This window comes from Miscanthus floridulus, chromosome 18, assembly GCF_019320115.1.
Source record: "Miscanthus floridulus cultivar M001 chromosome 18, ASM1932011v1, whole genome shotgun sequence".
In the NCBI taxonomy this organism is placed as follows: domain Eukaryota; kingdom Viridiplantae; phylum Streptophyta; class Magnoliopsida; order Poales; family Poaceae; genus Miscanthus; species Miscanthus floridulus.
Window position 1 is genome coordinate 11583793 of NC_089597.1, and position 22008 is coordinate 11605800.

A 22008-nucleotide genomic window follows, 5' to 3' on the forward strand; every position below is an offset into this window, starting at 1 on the left:
TGTGGTGTGTTGAATCGATGTAAGTGAACTAATCGACCTCCCATTGGGAGAGAGTGCATCCCCTTTTATAGATGAAGGGGATGGCCTTACAAGTGAGAGAGGGAGAGTGTACGTATGCTCCCCGGTCGGAGACGTGGGTCAGAGCAGAAGTGGTGTTTGGCCATACCTTCCGGTCGGAGAGGCGGGCCAGAGTCGGAAGCGAGCGCTGTTCCTCCTTAGTGAGGGCTTCCGGTCGAAGAGGCAGGCTGGAGTCGGAAGCGGGTGCCATTCCTCCTCGGCCAGGCCTTCCGGTCGGAGATTAGATCACCCTTCCTGCCTATCGCTTAGGTATTTGGGCCGGCCCAGGGGTTGCGCGTGGTTCGCAACGTTGTCTGCTAGGCCGAGCCTTTGTTGGGAAGCCGGTCCATAAGGGACCCCAGGTTTATGAACCCAACGGAGATTGTTGAGTTTCATCATTCTGTAATATGTATCCACAAAAGTTCTTGCTAAATGCCTAAAAGTGACATGAAAGTCACCATTTACTGTTTGATCTTCCAAACAGGAAAATCATCACTATGAAAAGCAGAAACTATAATAAATTAAAGTAAACAAGGAAGCTGAATCGAATCCCCATGTACCTAGCACATATGACTAAATAAGGAACCTGAATCAAAAGATATCTAATTTTGAACAAGGTGCGTTGCTATACCTTGTACTCGTTCTTGGGGGTTCCATAACCCGAGAAGAACATCTAAGCTACAAGCACCTGGTTGGCAATGTCACCTTTGCGCGCCTCCTTGTACGCGTCCCGGAACCAGCGCTAGACGCAGTCGCCGACCACCTTCGACAGCGGCTTCCACTCGCACTCCGACCAGCCGGCTCCATTAGGTATAGCATAGTACTTGGTGTACCGGGGTTCCAGAGCTCAACGGTGCCGATGACGGCTCCGGTCAATTTACCATTACCACCTCCAATTTCCATGTTCTTCCATACCTAAAATTTGGACAATATGTACCCTGTGAAGATACATGGACCACTGTCCATCAGCACACACCTTGATTACAGCTCCTTCAGACAACACTCTATATCTTCAGATAGAATTGATGTGGGATAAATGTTGCAAGTCTTTTTCCTACCCAAACAGCAAACTACAAGCTGAAATAGTGAAGGTAATGAGAAAATGGTATACCATATACTAATATCAGGCTACCAACGGGCTACGTTCTCTCCTTTTCAGGACCATAGCCTTCCTGCTAGATCTGCAAAAACCAAGTTCAGATCTAATGAAGGTGAACGGTAATTATCTTGGAGAGGAAGTTAATCTCGACCATTGCCTGCATCATAGGAGAAGAATGGTCAGAAACATCAGCATGTATCGTCAGTCTTCAAGGTACAACTGAAGATTGGCAGGAAGCAAGATGGGCCGACAATCAACTCTGGTTTTCTTTGTTCTACTTTCAAAAATTGTGCAGCTGGTTCACTTCAGTGCTCTTACTTATTTCAATTTGCTCCGTTTTTTTATATACTCCATCTTATTCAATTCCACATGGATGATTCTTATGAATTATGATTATGTTATTTGCCAAATCCCATAGGACGCATAACCATTATCCACCTATGTAGTCCTATTAAAACATTATCATGGTGCATCTTAAGATTCTAAGTACAAGAGTTTTTTAAGAAAATATTTCTTATTTTAAAAGTAAAAGCATGAAAACAAATAATATATATCTGAACATTCGCATCTCTAAACAAAAACAGTGTGGAAAGTGAACAAAATACCTCCATACCTCACTGGATAAATTTTCTCTAATAAACTAGAAGCAATTTGTAATAGCACATAGATTTAATTTTGTCGTCCAAGTTTGACTAACGTACATATGAGATCATGCAGGTGGAAATATGGTGTAAGTTTTGTCATGCAGTAAAAGAACAAGTCTGAAACAGTTCACCTTGTGCATGTAGCAGCAGCGCCGGAACCACAACATGCCCTCCCCATCGAGTTGTTGTTGCATGTGGCACGTGCTTGGAGGAGACGGCCTTATTCTTCAGCGTTGAGACAGGAATCCATGGATGAGACCCAGAGGATGCGGATTTATGGTGAGGTGTGCAACCAGAACGAAAGGGTCCGATAACCGCTGACCGGAGTGGGCCGCGCGAGTCACTGATGGCCGGGGATAAGGGGCCGAGCGCCATTGGGAAAGGACCCGAGTATCACGACGAGCCCTACCTGGATCACGACGGTGAGGGTGACGGTGCGGGTGCGCCGGTGCGACGGCGAGGGTGGAGAACTGCGATGCGCTTCAGGCTTGGCTAGCTTCTCCCGATGGCGGTGCCTCCGAGGGCTCGTCCGTTTGGTGAGGGCGACGGCGTGGGTACCACGGCGAGGGCGACGGTGCGGGTACGACGGCGAGGACGACGACGGTGCGGGCATGATGGCGAGGGCGACGACGGCGCGGGTGCCATGGCGTGGGCGAGGGCAAGTGCTGCCGGTCATCGACCGAAGGGGAGGAGATATCGCGGGACGGATTGAGAAGGAAGGTTCAAGAGATTGGAAGTGTGCGGGACTTGGGGAGGAGATTGGGCGCCCGAGATTCCGATTTCTTCCCTTCCCTTCCATCGGTTTGGTGCGGCATCGCAAGGGCCATCCCACCTGCCGGTGCCGAGCAGGATCGCAGGGGCGCGCGGTAGGATGAGGCGACGAATGTCGCACAAAAAACTATCCACGCTTTGTTCTTTTTAGTTGTAGGGGATATAGAGATAGAGATAGTGGCCGACAGGGAGCTACGGATGGACTGGTGGTGTACGTAGCATAGGGTGGGACCCACCATCACAAGCTAAAACGACTTGCTTTCTGGTACAATTTTTGAATGGCAAAACGTCCTCTACCGAGGGACGGAGGGAGTACGTACATCACATCTTATCTTAAACAAACATAGCGCTCCTAGTTTAAAAAAACAATATAACGCTCCTACTTGAAATTGGGTGCTTTGAAGAAAACCGTAAAACTTTTCGAACTCGGCTCGAATTTAGTCGGTAAAGTAGGTGTATTTACTTCCGTTCATAACAACATTACAAAATGTGCTCACGCTACTACAAGAAGACTTTTTTAAGGATCGCTGCAGGTGGCTTTTTTAGGGGCGTCTGGCCCCGTCGCCCATACCAATCCATCTCTACGAATCACCAATTCACTGTCCACTCATAGCCCTAGAATAGTGATGTACTATCGGTGGGTATAGGTCGATATAGCGACGTATCATCAGTCGGTATAGATCTATGCTGACACTTCCTCGAAGTCACTGAAATTGGTGTCGGTATATAGCTATGCTGACCGACAAGTTTTTAGAGGCTATAAATACCGACAAATAATACTGATGATATAAATACTTTTAGCGACTAACAGTCCAACCCAAATAATTTATATAGAGACAATATATATGTTGCTAATCTACAGTACATAATAACCCCCAAATCATCTATTATCAACACACAGACATATAATGTTAGCAAGTTTATTAGAAAATTGATGAATATTTGTACATGCCTATAGAAACTTGACATCTCACACATATCAAAACTTGCTTTGACCAATGAAAAAAATAAATTAACAAGATGAAACTCATATATTTAGACGGGGAACATGGAATATATTTTCATCAGTTTTGTCAATTGGAAATGTAATACTGTGGTCAAAATTGTGTATTGGAGACCGTGCTAATGGCGAAAAACATCATGTGCTTATTGGAATAGAGAATATAATAACAAGTATTTAGGAAGTTAAGAGATCCAGATTTCCCTTTTGAAAGAATTGGCACATACATGTGCCTAGATGACTAGATCTACATCCACCTATTGAAGCCTGAACAAATTAGGATGAGGACATGATATTATTGTACGAGTGCTACATGTTCAGATCCAATCTTGAATTAATGGTCAAAGTATATGGGTACATTCGCCTAGGAAAGAATACAATTCTAGTATTTCAATGCTGTAAAATATAATAATTCTAGCTACTATCTTGTTAGCTCCTCAACTCTAGGTATAGTGTCTTACAAAGGGCCATCATATAAATGCAAGATGGCAATAGGCATAGGGTTTGTAGATGTGATTATTTGTCTTTTCCTCACCAATACATGTGCTGAATAAAAAGATATAAATATTTGACTTAAGACAAAACTAATACGACATGTAATAAAAAGGGAGCATATTGCTTCAGAATTTGTGGCTTAAATTACCTTGGTTTTGTAGAAGGCGCATAGAAATTGGTTATCACCAGGAACTGTCAAAGCTCGATCCAATACTTCGCATGGCGCCCCTATGCACGGAAGGGCAATCCTTAATTGTGGCGTCGACAAGACTATCCAACTACCATTCTTATAGTCCGGCAGGTAAATTCTGATTAGAGCCCACTCTTCCAACATGAATACATCTTCCACTACAACGAGATACCTTTGCTCTCTCATTTGCTGCATGAGCTTAGCTTTCGTGAGGTTGTCTTCTTCCGTAACCTGTGCTTGGTGAGAGCTGCTCATGGAGAATTGAGCCAGCAAGCTCTTGACAAACTCATCATGGTTGAAGGGATGCATCAGCTTCATCCACGCACGGATTTTGAATTTTTCATAGGTTAGTTCTTGGGTCACGATAGACCCTCCTAAAGACGGAGGCCGTTCCAGGATCACCACCACTTCCTTCTCTTATATTGCTTCCCCAAATAGAGATAACCTGGAGGTCATGGACATCATCATATTCAGGGACGATCAACTCTTGGAGGCTATACTGCATGTTGTTGTGCTTGTGCCACATCCCAGTAGCCTCCCACGCATCGCGTAGGATGTCGAACGCCGCCGAGGATGGGTAGGTGGTGGCATCCCGGCGGCTGCTCTGCCGGAGGTATGACAACAGTGACTGCAGACTGCTGCTGCTTATTGTTGTCGGAGCCGTGGAGGATGAGGAGGTTGTTGTAGCGAATGTTTCTCTGGCTCACGTCCTCCACCAGTCCACCCTGGCCTTGAGCTGCTTGATGTCGGACACCGCCACGTCCAGGGGCAGCGGTGGCGCACAGCAGTTTACCGTGTACCACAAGCGTCACAGCCACCCCCAGCGTGAGGACTTGTCGTCGTCAAGGTCAAGGTGGACGACGTACTGGACGCAGTCCTCGACGTCGAAGGCCAGGTTGCGGAGCTGCCTCACACAGGTCAACGCCACTTGGTCATTCTTGTTGTAGTTGTTGGCGGCGCGGAGAAAGGACTGCATCATCTCGAACTCGCCGGAGATGAACACCAGGTCAGTCTGCACCTTCTCCCTCAGCTTCTTCTCCTCTTCCACCGTCGACTTGACCAAGCTCAGCGTCCCCTCCACCGCCGTCTTGGTCAAACCAAGAGCGAACGACGACATGGTTGCGTTGCGTTGCTCTCTCGATCGGTTCCACTCTCCGCCCGGCCCAGTTGTGTTTTGTGGTGATGGCTAATAATGCTCTGCAAGACTGCAATGGACTCTGCACCTGGCTGGACATGGGGGTATAGATGGGGTCGATTCATGTGAATGAGATTGCTCAGAAGCTGCAGAGTAGAAAACTAAACTAAAACATTGTTAATACTTACCACGCAGGCTTATCGCAAATCTCGAAAAGAAACCAATACACCTCGCAGTATACTCCAAAAATTTGAATGTGCCAGCTCAATTCAACGGATCTACTAGCTATTAGAATAGCGAATTGAGCCATTGTTAAACCCAAAATTTTTTGGATTGTTGCAAAGCTAGTCCTCGATCGAAAGAAAACAACGTGCACATCCAGTATAGATGCACTGTAGAGGCACCGGGTACTGGTGGTACTGTAGGAAAAAAGAGAAAAAAAAATCTTCTGTGCAAACGTACCATTGCATCTCCCAAAGTCTTCTCTCCAATCGTAGAGTATCGTTGATAGATGGGTCCCACTAGTACTAGAGAACATGGTACTAATAGAACTAGAGCAGGTGTGCATCGTCCATGACGATAAATTTTGTAAGCCATTGTCTTAAAAATATTTAAACATTTTAAATGCAACATTATATCATACGAAATTAATTTAATTTTAAGCATTTTATATTCAATAAAAAAATGCTAACACTCATATAATTTTTTAATATAAATAATTCAACATCTTGAGTGTCATGGTAAATGCTGAGATGACTTGTTTTACCATTATAAGAACTAAGAGGTTACTAGAATATTCTTCTAATAAAATAAAAATAAATTTTGAATAAAACATACAATAGAATTATAATTTCAAGTTAGCTTATGGACAAAAAAAAACTGTAGCAACTAGATCAAAAACTGAAAGCTAAAATATTGATTCATGATATCACATAAATAGGTGCAATAAGAGCTTATATAACTTAACTTTATATTTCAACTAAATACAAATAGTATCTCATACTAGGAAAAAAAAAGAATAATCCTAGAAATCCTAACTAGAGATTATTCCCAATAGAGCCACCATGTTATTACTCACGATCGAGTCACTAGGGAAAAAAATAAATCCCAAAATTCACATAAAATTCAGAAACATGCATGTGTGCATCAAATTAGTAGACTATAATCACCATTAATAGTACTCCCTGTGCCCGTAAAAGCTTAGCCATGGCGGATGCTGTCGTCTTGCTTCTCTTACTTATGCTCAGCCTCAGCTTCTCTCCTGCTAGTGTCCCTCCCCGTGCAGCAGCAGACACGGAAGTACGGAACAACACGAGTACACGTGTGTGGCGATCCGCTCGCTGAAGCCGAAAGCTGCTTGTTCCGGACACAGGGGTTCGTATGATCCGAAAACACGCACAAATAGCTTAAAAGAATTGATCTGAAGCGATACTACTGAATGATGTTGGGTTGTTGCAGTGTCTCCACCGTACCAAATGGTGACCAGAACGCCACGTGGCTACGGCTTAGTCTCTCTCTCATGGCCCCCTGCTCGCCGCCGTCGTCATCGTCGCACCGCCGCAAGCAGAAGCCGCCGTCTTTGGGCGAGCTGCTACGGCAGGACGACCTCCGGGTCCAAAACATCCAGATGACGGTGCTGTCTGCTGGTGACGATGATGACAATGCCGCCGACGATGAGAAGGTCAAGAAGCGCCCGGCGAAAAGCACCACAACCGCTATGGAACACGGGCCCGTAGTCGACGTCAACGTCGGCTCAGCGAACAGCATTTCCACGGTACTACGAACGAAACTATTTTTTCTTTGTCACCAAGATTATTCAGTTTTCTTTTCTGTCTAATTAAGTAAGCGATCGATCGATCCATCTCCCTTTTCCTGCAGTCTAGGATTCATCCGATGGCCACCGGCGGCGGCGGCAGGAGGAGGCGGAGCATGCCGGGGACGATGCAGACGATGATGGTGGACACCTCCAGCGACGTGCCGTGGGTGCAATGCCACCCGATGCTGACGGGCGGCATCAGATTCTTCGACCCAACCTGGTCGCCCACCTACGCCGCCTTCCCGTGCGGCTCGCCGGCGTGCGCGCGTCTCGGCCCCTACGGCAACGGCTGCATCAACGGACAGTGCCAGTACCGCGTCACCTACCCCGACGGGTCGTCGACGCTGGGCACGTACAGTTCCGACCTGCTCACCATCACCCCCGCCACCGCCGTCCGCAGCTTCCAGTTCGGCTGCACCCAGGCCGAGCAGGGCCTGAGCCAGGGCACCAAAAGCCCTGGCTCAGGCCCGGAGTAGCTGGTGTCCCAGACGGCGGCCACCCACGGCATCGCCTTCTCGTACTGCTTCCCAACGACGCCGAGCGACGCCGGGTTCTTCATCCTCGGAATGCCGCCGTCTTCCAGGACGAGGACGTTCGTGGCGACGCCGATGCTCAGGTTCAGCCAGGCGCCCACGTTGTACCGCGTCCTCCTCCGCGGCATCACCGTCGAGGGGCAGCGGCTCAATGTGCCCGCGACGGTCTTCGCCGCCGGCTCCGTGATGGACTCCCGCACGGCCATCGCCCACCTGCCGCCGACGGCGTACCAGGCGCTGCGCGCCGCGTTCCGGAGCAGGATGGGCGCGTATCGGCTGGCGTCCCCGAAAGGGAGCCTGGACACCTGCTACGACTTCGCCGGCGTCCTCGTCGTCAGGGTGCCGAGGGTCGCGCTGGTGTTCGACCGGAACGCCGCCGTTGAGCTGGACCCCTCGGGGATCCTGCTCGACGACTGCCTCGCCTTCGCGCCCAACGGCGGCGACGGCGCTCCTGGGATCATCGGCAACGTGCAGCAGCAGACCATCGAGGTGCTCTACGACGTCGGAGGCGGCGTGCTGAGCTCAACTACGTACTGCCGGCAGTTTGTATTTGGCCCAGTTCGCGTGCACTTAAACCTTTATCCGGAACAGTGTTTTTCTCTCAAAAATTTCTCCAGATTCATCCAAATTCATTCAGATTCCTCCAAATTCTCCAATCGAACAGGGCCTTTGTGTTGAATAAACTCTAGGCATGCATGCTAGTTTGTTCAGTTCAGTTTTCGCTGGTTGGCTCCGCTGACACGTGCTTTGTTCGTGTGGGAGCGCGTCATGCGCCACGGCTCTGAGATTTGGGATGGCAGGCACGACTCTCGCGTCACTAGCGTCGATTCATGTATGAAATTAATTGCTACTTTGTTCATGTAGATTTATTCTAACTTTTCTAGTTCTTTGCTATTTTCCCTTGACAGTTTTGGCAACATAATTTAACCTAGTTACATGCATTTTAAATCTGACCGGAACTTAATAAAATTTGGCAAATTTTTTATAGCAAGTATGCCAAAATTTTGACCTACATAATTCGTAACATGGCACAACTTGCATATATTAATTCATGAAAGTATATACGACCACCATGACATACATGCATGCTCAGATCACTTAGTCACTTACCAACATATCTAACAGTACACTAGGAAGATCTGAGCGTCCATGTAAAACTTTATTGACCCCCTAGGGCGCCGTTAATGCGTGTTGTATCGAACAATTTCTCTACCTTAATACAAAAACGAGCAAACCTTTTGCATAATCGAGAAAAAAACATATCTAACATGTCCAGTTCACATACCAACATGTTCATGAATTAATAAAGAATTATAAAGATTTATGACATTAAATAAGTATACTATAAAAATATAATTAATGAAGAATCTAATGAGGCTTATTTGATATCATAAATATTATTATTTTATTATATAAATTTGGTCAAACTTAAAATGCTTTGCCTCTTCAAAAAAGTTAGAATAACTTATAATTTGGGACGGAGGGAGCAGTAGTGATATGTCTAGTGGCAAAAATATCAAATTCAAACATCTAAATCTAACAAATTAGCTAGCCTCCCTACCCTTCCTCCTCTTCCCTTTTCCCTTTTTCTCCTTTCGTTGGCACTTGCATTTCTATATCTATACCTAATATTAAATATTAAAGAGGCAAAATTTCTCTCTATTTTTTTTCACCTCTTCCTAACTATTTGTGTGGATGGAAGATGGAAGTCGGATGCAGTAGTTTCCAATTAGTTTTCTGTTTTTGATTAGTTTTCCATTTCTGAATAGTTTTCCTCCTGCAGCCACTAATTCACGGTGGTTTTTGATTCTTTTTTCTCTCCATTTTTTCCAATAATGAAACTGTTTTCCGTGACTCCACGGTGGTTTCCAATTCTTTTTATTTTTGGATTATTTTTCCAATAGCACAGTTTTCATGATTTTTGATTTGTTTTTTGTTTTCTGATTTTTTTTCCACTGATGAGTTTTCTACGTGATCACATTTGCAATTCAACAAGATACCATTTTTGAAATCTAACACAACATCACATTTGCAATCCAAAACTAGCACGATCTGATCCAAATTTAATATGAGATCACCTTTCTAGCAGCGTGTGTGTAGGCCATGGTATGGAGTTCGACTTTGAGACGTACCTAATAATATAATTTTAAAGAGCCAAAATTTTATCCTATTTTTTTATCCACCTCTCTCTAACTACCAGACAGAGGAGAGTTTCTTCGGTTTCACTTTTTTTACTTCCCAAACTACACTTATACCCTCCGTGTCTCATATGTGACCTAAACTCATATGACCCGTACTCATACGAGTTAGAACAATTCGCATCTAGCGATGATCGGTATGGAGTCTGATTCCAAGACGTATTGGGTCACGCCCTCCGTATCTCATAAGTGACCTAGACTCATGAGTCATGCTCATATGAGTTAAAACAACTCGCGTCTAGCGATGATATGGAGTCCAATTCCAATATGTATTAGGTTCCGTTGCAACGGTACGGACACGTTTGCTAGTTATATAAAAAGAAGGAAACATACTCCACAAACCAAGCACGAGGAGAGGCGTCCCGGGGCAACAGCCAGCCATGGCAACTTGACACTCATCCGCCAACACCCGAATCCAACCTCTTCCCTCTCCAATCCAACAAGCAAACTTCAGATCCGATCAACTTCTCCTCACGTGGATCTAACAATTCATGGGTTAGTGAGGCTAGTTTGTTGGTCGGAGGGATGGGGTTGTGTTGGGCGACGTGGGGGCGACCCTATGGTTTCCCCTGCTGCTGCCTCTATCGGAGCCGCCATCAGCGGCCCTGATCGCGCAGTCCACCTTTGCAGGAACCTCCTCACACACCTACCTCTAGTGGGCCCACCCATTGTTCATCATGTTCCATCCTCCATGGTGTGTCTACTGATGTTGCAACCCCTGTCCTCGTGGTTGCCCATGGTGATGGCGTCAATGTTGCCAGGGAGCCCTTCATGTCTGCATGGGGAACAACCCCCACTCGGCCCCTCCGCGTCCCAGATCAAGGCGCTGCCGCCACACCGGTCGTTTGTTCATCATGTTTCCTTCCCCGGACGGTGCCCGTTGTTTCTTCTACTCTCGTCATCGTCGATGACCGAGGCGGTGGCCCCGCCGTGGTTGGGATGCCTCTCTCATCTACACTTTTTTTTACGTTGGGTCTACATTTTAAGTTCCTCCTAATTGGTTCCTCTAAATTTTAAACCATTAGATCTCATCAAATGAACAACTCTCATTATTTGTAAGCACCGTAAAATATCTCTAAGATATAGATAAACTTTTGCTGTCTCATCTACACAAAGCCTCTCGAGAGCCGAAGAATCAAATAGGCAAATGAAGGGCTCTTATACTCTCTCGCGGCTACACGGGGGGCCTCATATGCGCCGACCAGGGTGGCACACAGCCACGCTCGACCACCCCTCAAAGCGAGCCGTAGGATAAAGTACCAATCTGCATGTTGCTGGTGACATAGTACCAATCTGCGTGTTACTGATGTCATAGTTTTAATAAAACTAAAAAAACCTATAACTGCTAAACCAAGCTTCCAAATTAAATTCTGATTACACCATCATGTTTCTTTACAATAAACCCTTTGAAACAAGACCCGCATGGATATACTTGGATAAAATTTTGTTAACGAACACTTATCACACGAAGATAGAACATTTTCTTTTATTGAGCAGAGAGTATGTTCTAGGTTCAAAAAATAATGTTCCTCTTCATAAGAAAAATGTTCTCGGTTCAGAAGAACAACACTCCAGATCTAATAGAACAAATTATATGTTCATGCGATTGGTATAGTATTATAATATCGTTAAAAAACAACGAAAGTTATGAAATATATAGAAATAGATAAATCAATAACATAATATCTATAAAAATAGAAAAAATGAATAACAAAAACTTTGAAAGTTCAGAAATATATAAATAATAAAGAGCATAAATAGAAAAAATAATAAAAGATTGAACAAAGCATAAGATAAAAGAAAAAACCCCACATAATAAAGGAAAATTAAAAAGAACATCACATGACGATACTATTTAAATAATTTAAAATATACCATAAATATCTCATGGCTACTCAAAGATAATCGTGAAATATCCCATTTATATTTGTGAAACAATAGTACTTGAACATCCCAAAATATATTATAAAACATCACAACACAGGTGCCAGGGTAGATAGATTACATAATAACAACAAAATACACAGGACTCTACCGCGCTTGATTCTGAAACAAGAAACACACTTTGGTTCCCTCATGGACTAACTATCCTGCAAGTGGGCGGCGTAACCATGGAGAATCAATCATTGACTGCCCAGGTTATCCGTGCAGAGCACGTCCTTCCTGCCCATGGAGACCTTGCCACCCTTGCTCCCGCCGACGAGGAGCGGCCGGCAGTAGTAGGTGACCTGCAGACGGGTCATGTTGAACCCGGAGCTCACCTCCGTCACGAGGCTGCCGTCCACCCGTAGCGTCATGTCGCCGATGACGCGGCCATCCGCATACAGCAGCTCGAAGTAGGTCTGGTTCATGACGCCAGGGTCGTTCGTCGCCTCCACGCTCGTCATCAAGTCCACCGCCATCTCCTGCCGCACGGCCTCGTCGGTCGGGTTGAAGAAGATGATGCAGTCCTCGTCGGGCGTCGGCGTCGACGCCGGCGTCGCGCCGTCGAAGAGGTACGCGGTGACGTTGAGGAAGTACATCCGGGCGCGGCCGCTGGGGTCCTCGGCCCGGAGGTTGAGCTGCAGGGTCACCGCCTCGCTCGCCGGCAGCGGAGTGGAGTACACCACGCCGTCGACGACGGAGAGGCGCAGGGACTCCGGACGGAGCACCACCTTCAGGGAGGTGACGACGACGGCGACGATGAGCACGGTCACCATGGCCGCCACCGTGTACCGCGCCGCGTCCAGGCACCGGAACGCCGAGGTCTTGCCGTCGTCGTCCCCGTCCGCTCTCATGTCTACTGACTCCACTTCAGCAATGTGGCTCTATCAGTCTATCAGTTGATCAGCACCTACCTGCACCTGCTCATGAATACGCAACAGAATCAATTGATATACAACAATCGACCAATGATGAGTGATTAGCTTGTTGATTGGTGCTGACACGTACTTTGAAACAAATTTAAAATATCATTTTTCCTATGTTTTAGTTAGGTGTCTATGATGTGAGCCAAAAAAGATAAGCTCGAGCTATTTGTTCCATTTCAGCTTATATAAGGGCACGGCTCTGTTTAGATCAGGCTAGTCACTTTTTCATCGAGAACCGAATCAAACCGCAATATTGATTTTTTCAGTTTTCGGTTTCGGTTCTTGAGTTCTAGAACTTCAGTGTTTGGCTTCTCACTACTACATGATGGACTTGTTCTCCCGGGCGGTAACGGCCTTTAGTCCCGGTTACCGCGCCGGGACAACGATCCCAGGACTAAAGGTGGAACCTTCAGTCCTGGTCATCGAGCCGGGACTAAAGAGGGACCTTTAGTCCCGGTTGGTCTCCAGCCGAGCAAACGTGGCCGCACCCTTTAGTCCCGGTTGGTAACCCCAACCGGAACTAAAGGTTCCTTTTCTTTTTCTTTTTTTTGTTTAATTTGTTTTCAGTTCAGTTACACATATTTGTTTAATATATAATATGTTTTTGTGTACGTATTCTACGCTGCTAATATAAATACACGCACGCATATAATTACATCTAATTCTCATCTCGAGCATTATTATATTCGAATAAAGTATGAAACTATACATATTATAGATATATATGTATATATACAACACTTTCATAATCTTGTTCTTGAAAATAACGATATCAATAAACATTTAATTTACATCATTCGTTCCTTAGGATCAAAGTAGAACTCGCCGTTGGAATTTAGCACTTTTTCTAGAAGATATCCTGCTATTGACTCTTGAACTGCTTTCAGATTGTCTTTTTGCATGACCCTTCGTTTCAACCATTCAGTCTTGCATTTGAAATAAAAGGAAAAGTATTAATACATATATATATATATATATATATATATATATATATATATATATATATATATATATATATATATTCATTTAAAAATAAATAAAAAATTGATATATACGTACTCTGAGGACATCTTTAGGAGTTCTTCTTATGTGTGTGGTGATAAATTCACAAACGTAGTATCCACATAAGTTATTACCTGGTTGCTACCGCAAACACCACTGTACAAGAAGAAGATTATTCTCATCATCTCACACGTAAATTGAAGTACGATATAGTAATTAAACACGTGGGGAAGTATATATAGTACAACTTACTGGTATTTCAACTACATTAAGTGGTGCCTTGCAATCCTTGCGGTGTTGCCGAATAAACTCTTTCCAAACCCTGTGCGACCAATAATGTACGATCGTTAATAAATTATGGCAAAGTCTATTCAATAATAGTTGTGCGCGAGAGATCAAAATTACCTCTAGATAATGTCTATCATATCTTGGTATAGTGCCCGCTCTTTTCTCAATGAGTCCAAGATTACTAACCGACTTGAGTTTAACTCAATGACAATGAGTATCCAGTGAAACCTGCATTGGTTTATACACACACTTACATGCATATAAGTTGTATTGATATTACATAAAATGTGTAGACTACATTATTATTAACACTTACTCAAAGTTGTACGGGAAAAGTATTGTTGTCTTGTCGTACTGCTTCACGAAGAACTTCGTGATATTCGTCTGTGCTTCAGATACCCAGTGCTCCTTGACAATAATATCGGTTTTGAATACGATATAAGGATCAATGAAGCCAACACTGGTGTCTTGTATTCTTTAGAGCTCTGACATCTGGAATCTGTATATAAATTTAAGTTACATGTGAGGATAATTATATACACGTACGCATGGAAGTGAGTTTATTAAATAAAAGTAAGAATCACTTACAAACAAAAGGAGCTAATGATTGATTTGTCCAGAGCGTCCAAGTGGTATAGTTGATGCAATTCTTCGAAACTAATATGTAAGATGTCATCGCCGCGGAAGTAATGATGGTCTCTAAATCTGACAAAGATCCACTGCTCACCCCTGCCACACGCCTGCATGTACCACTTGTTGAGCAAATACATTTGCGTACCCAATTCATTCAGAGCCGCAGGGTTATACAGACTTTTGCCAAATTTATAAGTCTTCCAGGTATCAACTTCCAGGTTCTGGATTGGAGCTTTGCCCGTCAATTGATCCAAGGTTAAACCAGTTTGTTCAAAAAAAGCATTAAGGTCTTGAACCGACACTTGTCCAGAGTTGTCTGGTCGATAGACTTCTATGTTGGAACCATATTCATTAGCAACAACAAGATTTTGCATTGGTTGCTTCTGTTGTCCGAGCTGTGGGGCATCCTTCCCTGATGCTCTTTTCTTTTTCTTATGTGCATCATGTGACTTCACGAGGGAGCGGTCATAGTCTGATAGTGGCGGAGGCTTATGAACTTCAAGCATCTTTTTCTTGTGAGCTTCGACCTTCTGCCTCAGCTGATCTCGTGGTATGTAAAAGTACGACTTCTCCTTAAGCTTCGCTTGTCTCTGCTTTTGGATATCTATAAAAAAAATCTTTCACTTTTTTGTCTTCTTCAGCTGCTATTTGCTCATCAGTCTTTTCAGGAAGTATTTCTTGAGAAATAACTCTTTTTTTGGGGTCTTCTTTGCTACAGGGACCTTAGACGTCTTTGTAGTGCGTCGCTGTGGAGGGGGTGGGGGCGGTGTTGGAGACCGGCGTGGAGGCGATGAGGCCGGTGTTGGAGTCCGGCGTGGAGGCGTTGGAGATCGTTGTGGAGGCGGTGGGGCCGGTGTAGGAGTTGGAGATCGTTGTGGAGGCGATGGGGCCGGTGTAGGAGTTGGAGATCGCCGTGGGGATGAAGTCGTCTCGCCCCCCACGACGCTGTGATGAGATGGGGAATGAATGATTGGGCTAGGCTGGGGGGAGACCCTGCTACAAAAACAAGTTGTGGGTCAATTAATTTTGAAGCCAATATAAAATTAATAGAAAATAATATTTCATTCACTTTCATTCGTACCTAGGGTGAGGTAGGGGAAGCGGTGGCGCCCCAGGAATGATGATGAAGCGTTTGTGCCATTGAATAAATGTCTTCTCTGCTTCTTCTAGTGTCTTCTCCCCATCACCGCCTTCAATGTCAAGAGGAACATTGCTGTAACCTTTGAGCACTCTATCGACCGAGACGCTAGCATATCCAGGTTGAATAACTGACCCATGGATTCTTGGTGTCTTCGTTCGGTCTATTGGAGATACAACCCCGACAGCCACCATGATTGATGCATTATTACCATCTGAAATGTGCAACTCACATGTTGTTAGAGGCTCGGTAATGTCATCAATAGGGAAGCGCAACCCAACGTCACCTTGAATAACTGGCAGCTCCGTGGAAGCACAACTGCTTTTCATCTGACCAACGGGGCTAATGGTGACTCCCGGCGTTGATTGCGATTGCATTTGACTCATTGCTAGCTGCACTTGCCTCTTGATCTCCTCCTGCATTCTTGCCTCAAGAGATTTTTCTTGTTCACGTGATTCAAGCTATGCTTATCGTGACTCATTAACAAATTGCTCCAATACACGGATTCGGTCTGCCTTCTCATCCTTCTTTCTCTGGCGGCTTCTGTAGGTATCCCAACTATCACTAAACAAACTAAAACTACAATGCACTTCAGTAACATAATTATTTCGTGACCGTACGCAACTAAAACAGATAAATCATTCTTCTGTTGAATATCAATAAGCTTCTCCTACTGGCTCACTGCCTCATCATTAGCAGCCGCTACCTCAAGCGCACCCGAATTCTGCACGTATGTAGCATAATCTTCCTCCCAGTACCAACCATTGCATCCATTGCCCTCCCACTGAAATTAAAGCCAAAAAATATTTAGTCAAAAATATTTAAGAAAAGCAGGTCAATTAGCCATAATAATCAAATGCGTAAGAAACTCACATCGCGATCCGGGCACTTGTTGAAAACAAGAACCCTTGTTGGGTCCCTGTCTCTTGACTCGATACTCCATCACAATCTTCTGCTTACACTTGCCGCAGATAATGAGAGGGAGTTCTGGCCTCAGTCGTTTCGCAACCGAACGAGAGGCCGAGGATCCGGTACCAGTTGTCATCTACTTTCTATACTTATTTTTGCAAAGTAGTGTAAATTTCACATTTTCTAAAATAATATATTTAAACAAAACTAAAATTATTTATTTATCTAACTAAACCATGAAATATGTACTATGTATAATAGTAAAATACCAAACTATCAAGTGATTTTACTATTGTAAATCATCATGTGATTTTGAGCTAAAAATGACATAGAAATCACATAGCTCAAAAACATCTTTCAATAAATAACCATACGTACTAGTTGACCTTGCTTACGTGATCATCTCGGCGAGCATTTCTCCACCGGACGGCACCGTACTTGGCCAAGGAAGAACTCCGATTCTACGAGGAAGGAAACACGGTCTTCCACGACCGTTGCCGCTCTCCCTCGTAAAATCAAAGCTCCTCCTTGACGTCCGTTACCGCTCGGTAGAGAACATGCTCGCTGAGCTGAACACGGTCCACAAGTTCAACTAGTACAGATTTTCTATAATTTTCTAACTATTTTCTAAGTTTTTCATTTCATGGAAAAATTAATTCTAAGATCACGTAAGCCGCCAGGGACGAGGATGGCGCGTGCTCCAGCGAGGACGAGCGAGGCGTGATTTTGATGAACTAATTTAACTTTTGTTTATCCAAACATATATGTAAATCATCATGTGATTTTGAGCTAAAAATGACATATAAAATCATAATAAAGTCCAACATATAAAGTTACACATGCATCTATATCGCAAAATGAGATAAGCTATTGATAAAACATAAGGGGATTAAGTTTGTTACCTCCAAAATCGAAGAGCAATACCAATGGAGGGGGAGAGAGCAAGAACAACAGCAAGCTGAAGAACAGAGGCAGTGAGTTTGAATGGAATGGCTCGGGCTCGGGGAGGAAGAAATGAGCTGGTCTATAAGCCGGGATAGTCCCGGTTATGAGGCCAAACCGGGACTAAAGATTAATCTTTATTCCCGGGGCATCACCCAAACCGGGACTAAAGGAGTCCCGGGTGGGCAAAAAATGTCGAGGCTAATGCCAAATTGGGACATCGTTCTAAAGTCTGTTCTCTAGTAGTATCTGTTTTGGTTTTGTGCTCTACCTGAACCGAAGAACCATTGAAACTGAAGCCACCGGACCTCTCTCTAGCGTCGCGAAGAGAGCAGCCCATCAGGCGTCCAGGCCCCAGTCCCACACGGCCCAACAGTCTGACTCTCATCCGCATCCGCACCCTAACCCTAACCCAACAGGACCAGCAAATTCACAGCGCAGGGCGCAGCTCTTCGCGTGACGCCGCGAGTAGGGATCCCCTTGGTGCGGTGGCGAGCAGGGAGCAGGCTCTGGCGACGCGCGCAGGGAGCTAGGGTCCGGCGGCGACGCATCTGTAGCAAGATCTGGCGGCGGAGCAAGCAAGGCACGCCGGAGGTGCAGACACAGCGACGCCTCGCAACTCGGTTTCTTCAGTTGAAAACCGAAAACAGAAGTAGAAAACCAACACCGAATTTATCGGTTCTCTTTTTTGGAATGAACCGGTCGGTTCCATATTCTTGAAAACTGAAATATTCTATAACCAAAGAAACGGAACCGAATTTTCGGTTCAAACCAAATACCCACGATGTTTAAATGTGCTAAATTGTCTCCTTCGGTAAATTAACTTCTCACGAAACGAGTACACAGCCAAAGGAGTTGACCGTCAGTGGGGTCAGCGTCGTCGTACGGATGGCAGGGTATTTGCAGACCCTCATCATTCATTTATTGCATGGCATCTCACCGGCCAAGTGTCGGTACATCTAACTTTTAATCTGTGGATGAAGCTTCAAAATTGTTTATTACAATCATACAAACTCTAAATTGGATGATCCTTTTTCATTGTCCATCTACAATAATTATATATGCATGGTTCTTTTTCCATTGTCCATCTACAATAATTATATATGCATGGTTCTATGAAACATAGGAGTTGTAGTCCGGGTTCCATGAAATGGCGCATCCATTTTTGTGAACCATTCAAACAATGTTGGATGGAGAAATGACCAATACAAAATTTATAGATATTAATGATTTCTTCAGCTTTGTAGTTGACAACTTTTCCATTTAAAATCATTTAGCATCCCAAAATTCTGTTTGAAGTTCTCATATTTTAAAATTCAAATGTTGAACTGTTCAAGGGAACGAAAAGGTGTCAAGGAAAAAGTCGTTACAGCAGGCTAGATAGCTGTTGAACGTGGAGTGTTTGTGTAAGTGTGTGTTTGTAAGACTCCATTTATACATGCGTGTGAGACTATATATTTATATATGTGTGTAAGACTATATATTTATGTATGTGTGTGAGACTACCATTTGCAACATCTAAATGAATCTATTTCAACATCCACTCTATTACTACTAAAACTTTATGAAATCACTTAACACTTTATGAAATGAAGAAATGGCCAAAATAAAAGTAGGAGATCTTGATGAGTTATACAGCTTTTATATTCATCACCTTTACAGCTAAAATCATTTAGTGGTTGAAAATCAGGTTTGAAGCTGTCATTTTCTAAAATTCAAAATTTAAACTGTTCAAATTTTATCAAATAAAAAGATAACCAAAATAAAAGTTATATATAGTGACGTGTTCAACAACTTTTATATTCATCACCTTTACAGCTGATCAGCACTCTAGTGACTCCACTTGAGCAGTGTGGCTCTATCAGTCTATCAGTTGATCAGCACCTACCTGTACCTGCTCATTGATATACAACAATTGACCAATGATGAGTGATTAGCTTTGTTGATTGGTGCTGACACGTACTTTAAAACAAATTTAAAATATCACATCATTCATTTGCATGGCACCTCACCTGCCAAGTGTCGGTACATTAAAACCGCGCGCGCCAGCAGCTCTCAACAAGTCGTCGTCGTCGTCGTCCTGGTCGTCCCGCGCGGCTAATGAGCACGTTCGAGAGACGTCCTGTTATTGATGGCACACATTAGAAAGAAATTATTAGCAAAAAACAAAAACATGCTAGTGTGTAGTGTTCCCATTGAGCCACACCCGGAGCCCAAAGCACAGGCATGAGGAGGAACAGTGTATACAGATCCTTTTCGTTGGGCATCATTTAAGGATATTGCCACAGCATGCATGCATGGGCACGAATTCATTTCAGTCTGCAGCTCCCGTACGGTTTTTCTGATGTCATCACGGATAGTACACGTCACTTGCTTTCAGTGATGCGAGGGCAGTCCCAACGGTGTATTGATGATAGTTTCTATCCTCATTAAATGACTTGTCATGTAGGTAAAATACTAATATGGCAACGTAATTAATAAAGAAAGAGAGCAAAAATCCTAGAAATTGTTTCCTCATAAAGAAATCAGGTCTTCTCTTGACCCAATGCACCAAGAAATCATGAAATCGCCATTGGAAAGAAACCACCAGTTTCTAGGGGGCTCGTGCCGCACTCCCATTGAAGGAAGAAAATAGAGTTGGGAGAAAGAAAGAAAAAATAATTATTACTCATAGAAACCATGAGTTGAAAAGCAGTATTTTTTGGTGCGGTATCCTATGTTATAGAAATTACTAGTTTTTTTTTTATTGGAACTGCCCTAACGTATATCATACGTGGTGTCCTCGCGTCCTTTGTGAGCGCAGGCTCAGCACCAAGGAAAAAAAAGTTATTTTAGCCTAAGTGATAATGCCACCTGGTTGAGTGACTAAAGTTTACAAGGTGTCATATACGAGTGTTGCATGGGATGTTCGGATACTAATAAAAAAATAAATTACAGAATCTGTCAGTAATCCGCGAGACGAATTTATTAAACCTAATTAATACGTTATTAGCACATGTACTGTAGCACCACATTGTTAGATCATGGACTAATTAGGTTTAAAAAATTCGTCTCGCAAAATGGTCTCAATCTGTGTATTTAGTTTCATAAATAGTATATATTTAATACTCCATATATGTGTCAAATATTGGATGGGACAAAGACTAAAGTTTATGAGGTGGAACCAAACACCCCTAAAACTATAGATTTCTTGGGAAAAAATTGTAGATTTCTTGTCGCTGGACAACACTTTACATCTTAACAAGGGACCCCACTACTTTATTCACTGTAAAAAGTAGCTTTGGCTACTTTTCATGACTTCCAGACTTTCTATGGCCCTTTAGAGACGTGGTTGAATTTTTCCTTCGCCTAACATAACGGCTCCAGATCTCCATGCCACAGAGGACAGTGGCTTCATAGGCGGCCACGAAAAGCTATTGATTCCTCCATGTCGGTAAAATAAGTCGTTTTGAACGGCGATACATTCTTCAAAGCACAATTTTGACTTTTTTATTTTTATAAAAATATTTATTAAAAAATGATATATGTATATTTTTATGAAAATATTTTTTTAAGATAAATCTATTTATGTGGTTTTCACTTTTTCAAACTCAACAATTTAAAAGTTATTTATGATTTATATTCCTAATGTTTTGACCTAAATCTTATTTAAAACGACTTCTTTTACCAATGTGGAGCAAATACTAATTATCAACTACGCACATGGATGTTGGCTTCCTCCCTCCAATAAGAGCACGACAACATATGTTTTTTCTACAATAAGAGTGGTGAAGCCACTGTCAACTAACGCACGCACATGGACCCATGGGGTTAAGGGAGCAAGACAACATATGCTTTCTACAATAAGGGTGGTCTCAATTCTTGAAACTACATGTAGTTTCTATACCTATTAATTTCTATAGACACTATATATAGAAACCATGGTCTCAATGGCTAGTTTCTACAGAATAGTTTTTTTATCCAATCACATACATTCTCTCTCCATTATTTATCAATCGCATCCCTTTATGTCTTAGTTCTCGTATAGACATTGTTTCTAATTTAGACCCGATTTCTATGATTTTTACTCTATCTTTTCAATAACTACCTTGCCACATCAGTAAAACGCTTAGGTGGCAGTACAATTAATGTCCATAGAAACTATGGTGGTTTCTGCATTGGGAGTGACCTAAGAGCATTAAGACAAGACCCCCTCTCATATATTTGCATGACATCACGAAGATAGGATATTTTCTTTTATTTAGAGGGATGATGTACTAGGTTCATGGACAAATTGTTCTAGATTCACACGAAAAATGGCCCTATAGAT

General features: G+C 43.5%; 3 protein-coding genes across 5 annotated transcripts in view; 2 read left to right on the forward strand and 1 right to left on the reverse strand.

Moving 5' to 3' along the window:
* The first annotated feature begins 6598 nt into the window (after positions 1 to 6598).
* LOC136522506 (aspartyl protease family protein At5g10770-like) overlaps positions 6599 to 22008 on the forward strand; it is a 39332-nt gene continuing 23922 nt past the window's right edge. For all 3 annotated transcript variants that reach the window (XR_010775919.1, XM_066516317.1, XM_066516315.1), the window contains exon 1: positions 6599 to 6618. Coding sequence is in view for 2 of the 3 variants with exons in the window: in XM_066516317.1 (XP_066372414.1) it covers positions 6605 to 6618 (14 nt within the window). In the remaining variant the exon portion in view is untranslated. The remainder of the gene's footprint in view (positions 6619 to 22008) is intronic.
* Positions 6904 to 8422, forward strand: LOC136521084 (aspartyl protease family protein At5g10770-like). The gene is made up of 3 exons (XM_066514800.1): positions 6904 to 7165; positions 7270 to 8298; positions 8405 to 8422. Exons 2-3 carry the CDS (start codon positions 7774 to 7776, stop codon positions 8420 to 8422), a joined length of 543 nt encoding a protein of 180 aa, XP_066370897.1. The 5' UTR covers positions 6904 to 7165; positions 7270 to 7773.
* LOC136522480 (uncharacterized) lies at positions 11881 to 12946 on the reverse strand. The gene is made up of 2 exons (XM_066516294.1): positions 12870 to 12946; positions 11881 to 12781 (listed from the first exon to the last, which is right to left on the reverse strand). The coding sequence occupies exon 2, from the start codon at positions 12713 to 12715 to the stop codon at positions 12062 to 12064; it is 654 nt and encodes a 217-aa protein (XP_066372391.1). The 5' UTR covers positions 12716 to 12781; positions 12870 to 12946; the 3' UTR covers positions 11881 to 12061.

Excerpts from the sequence above, each read along its gene's own strand:
- LOC136521084 (XM_066514800.1), top strand. The coding sequence starts at position 7,774 with ATGCCGCCGTCTTCCAGGACGAGGACGTTCGTGGCGACGCCGATGCTC.
- LOC136522480 (XM_066516294.1), bottom strand. The coding sequence starts at position 12,715 with ATGAGAGCGGACGGGGACGACGACGGCAAGACCTCGGCGTTCCGGTGC.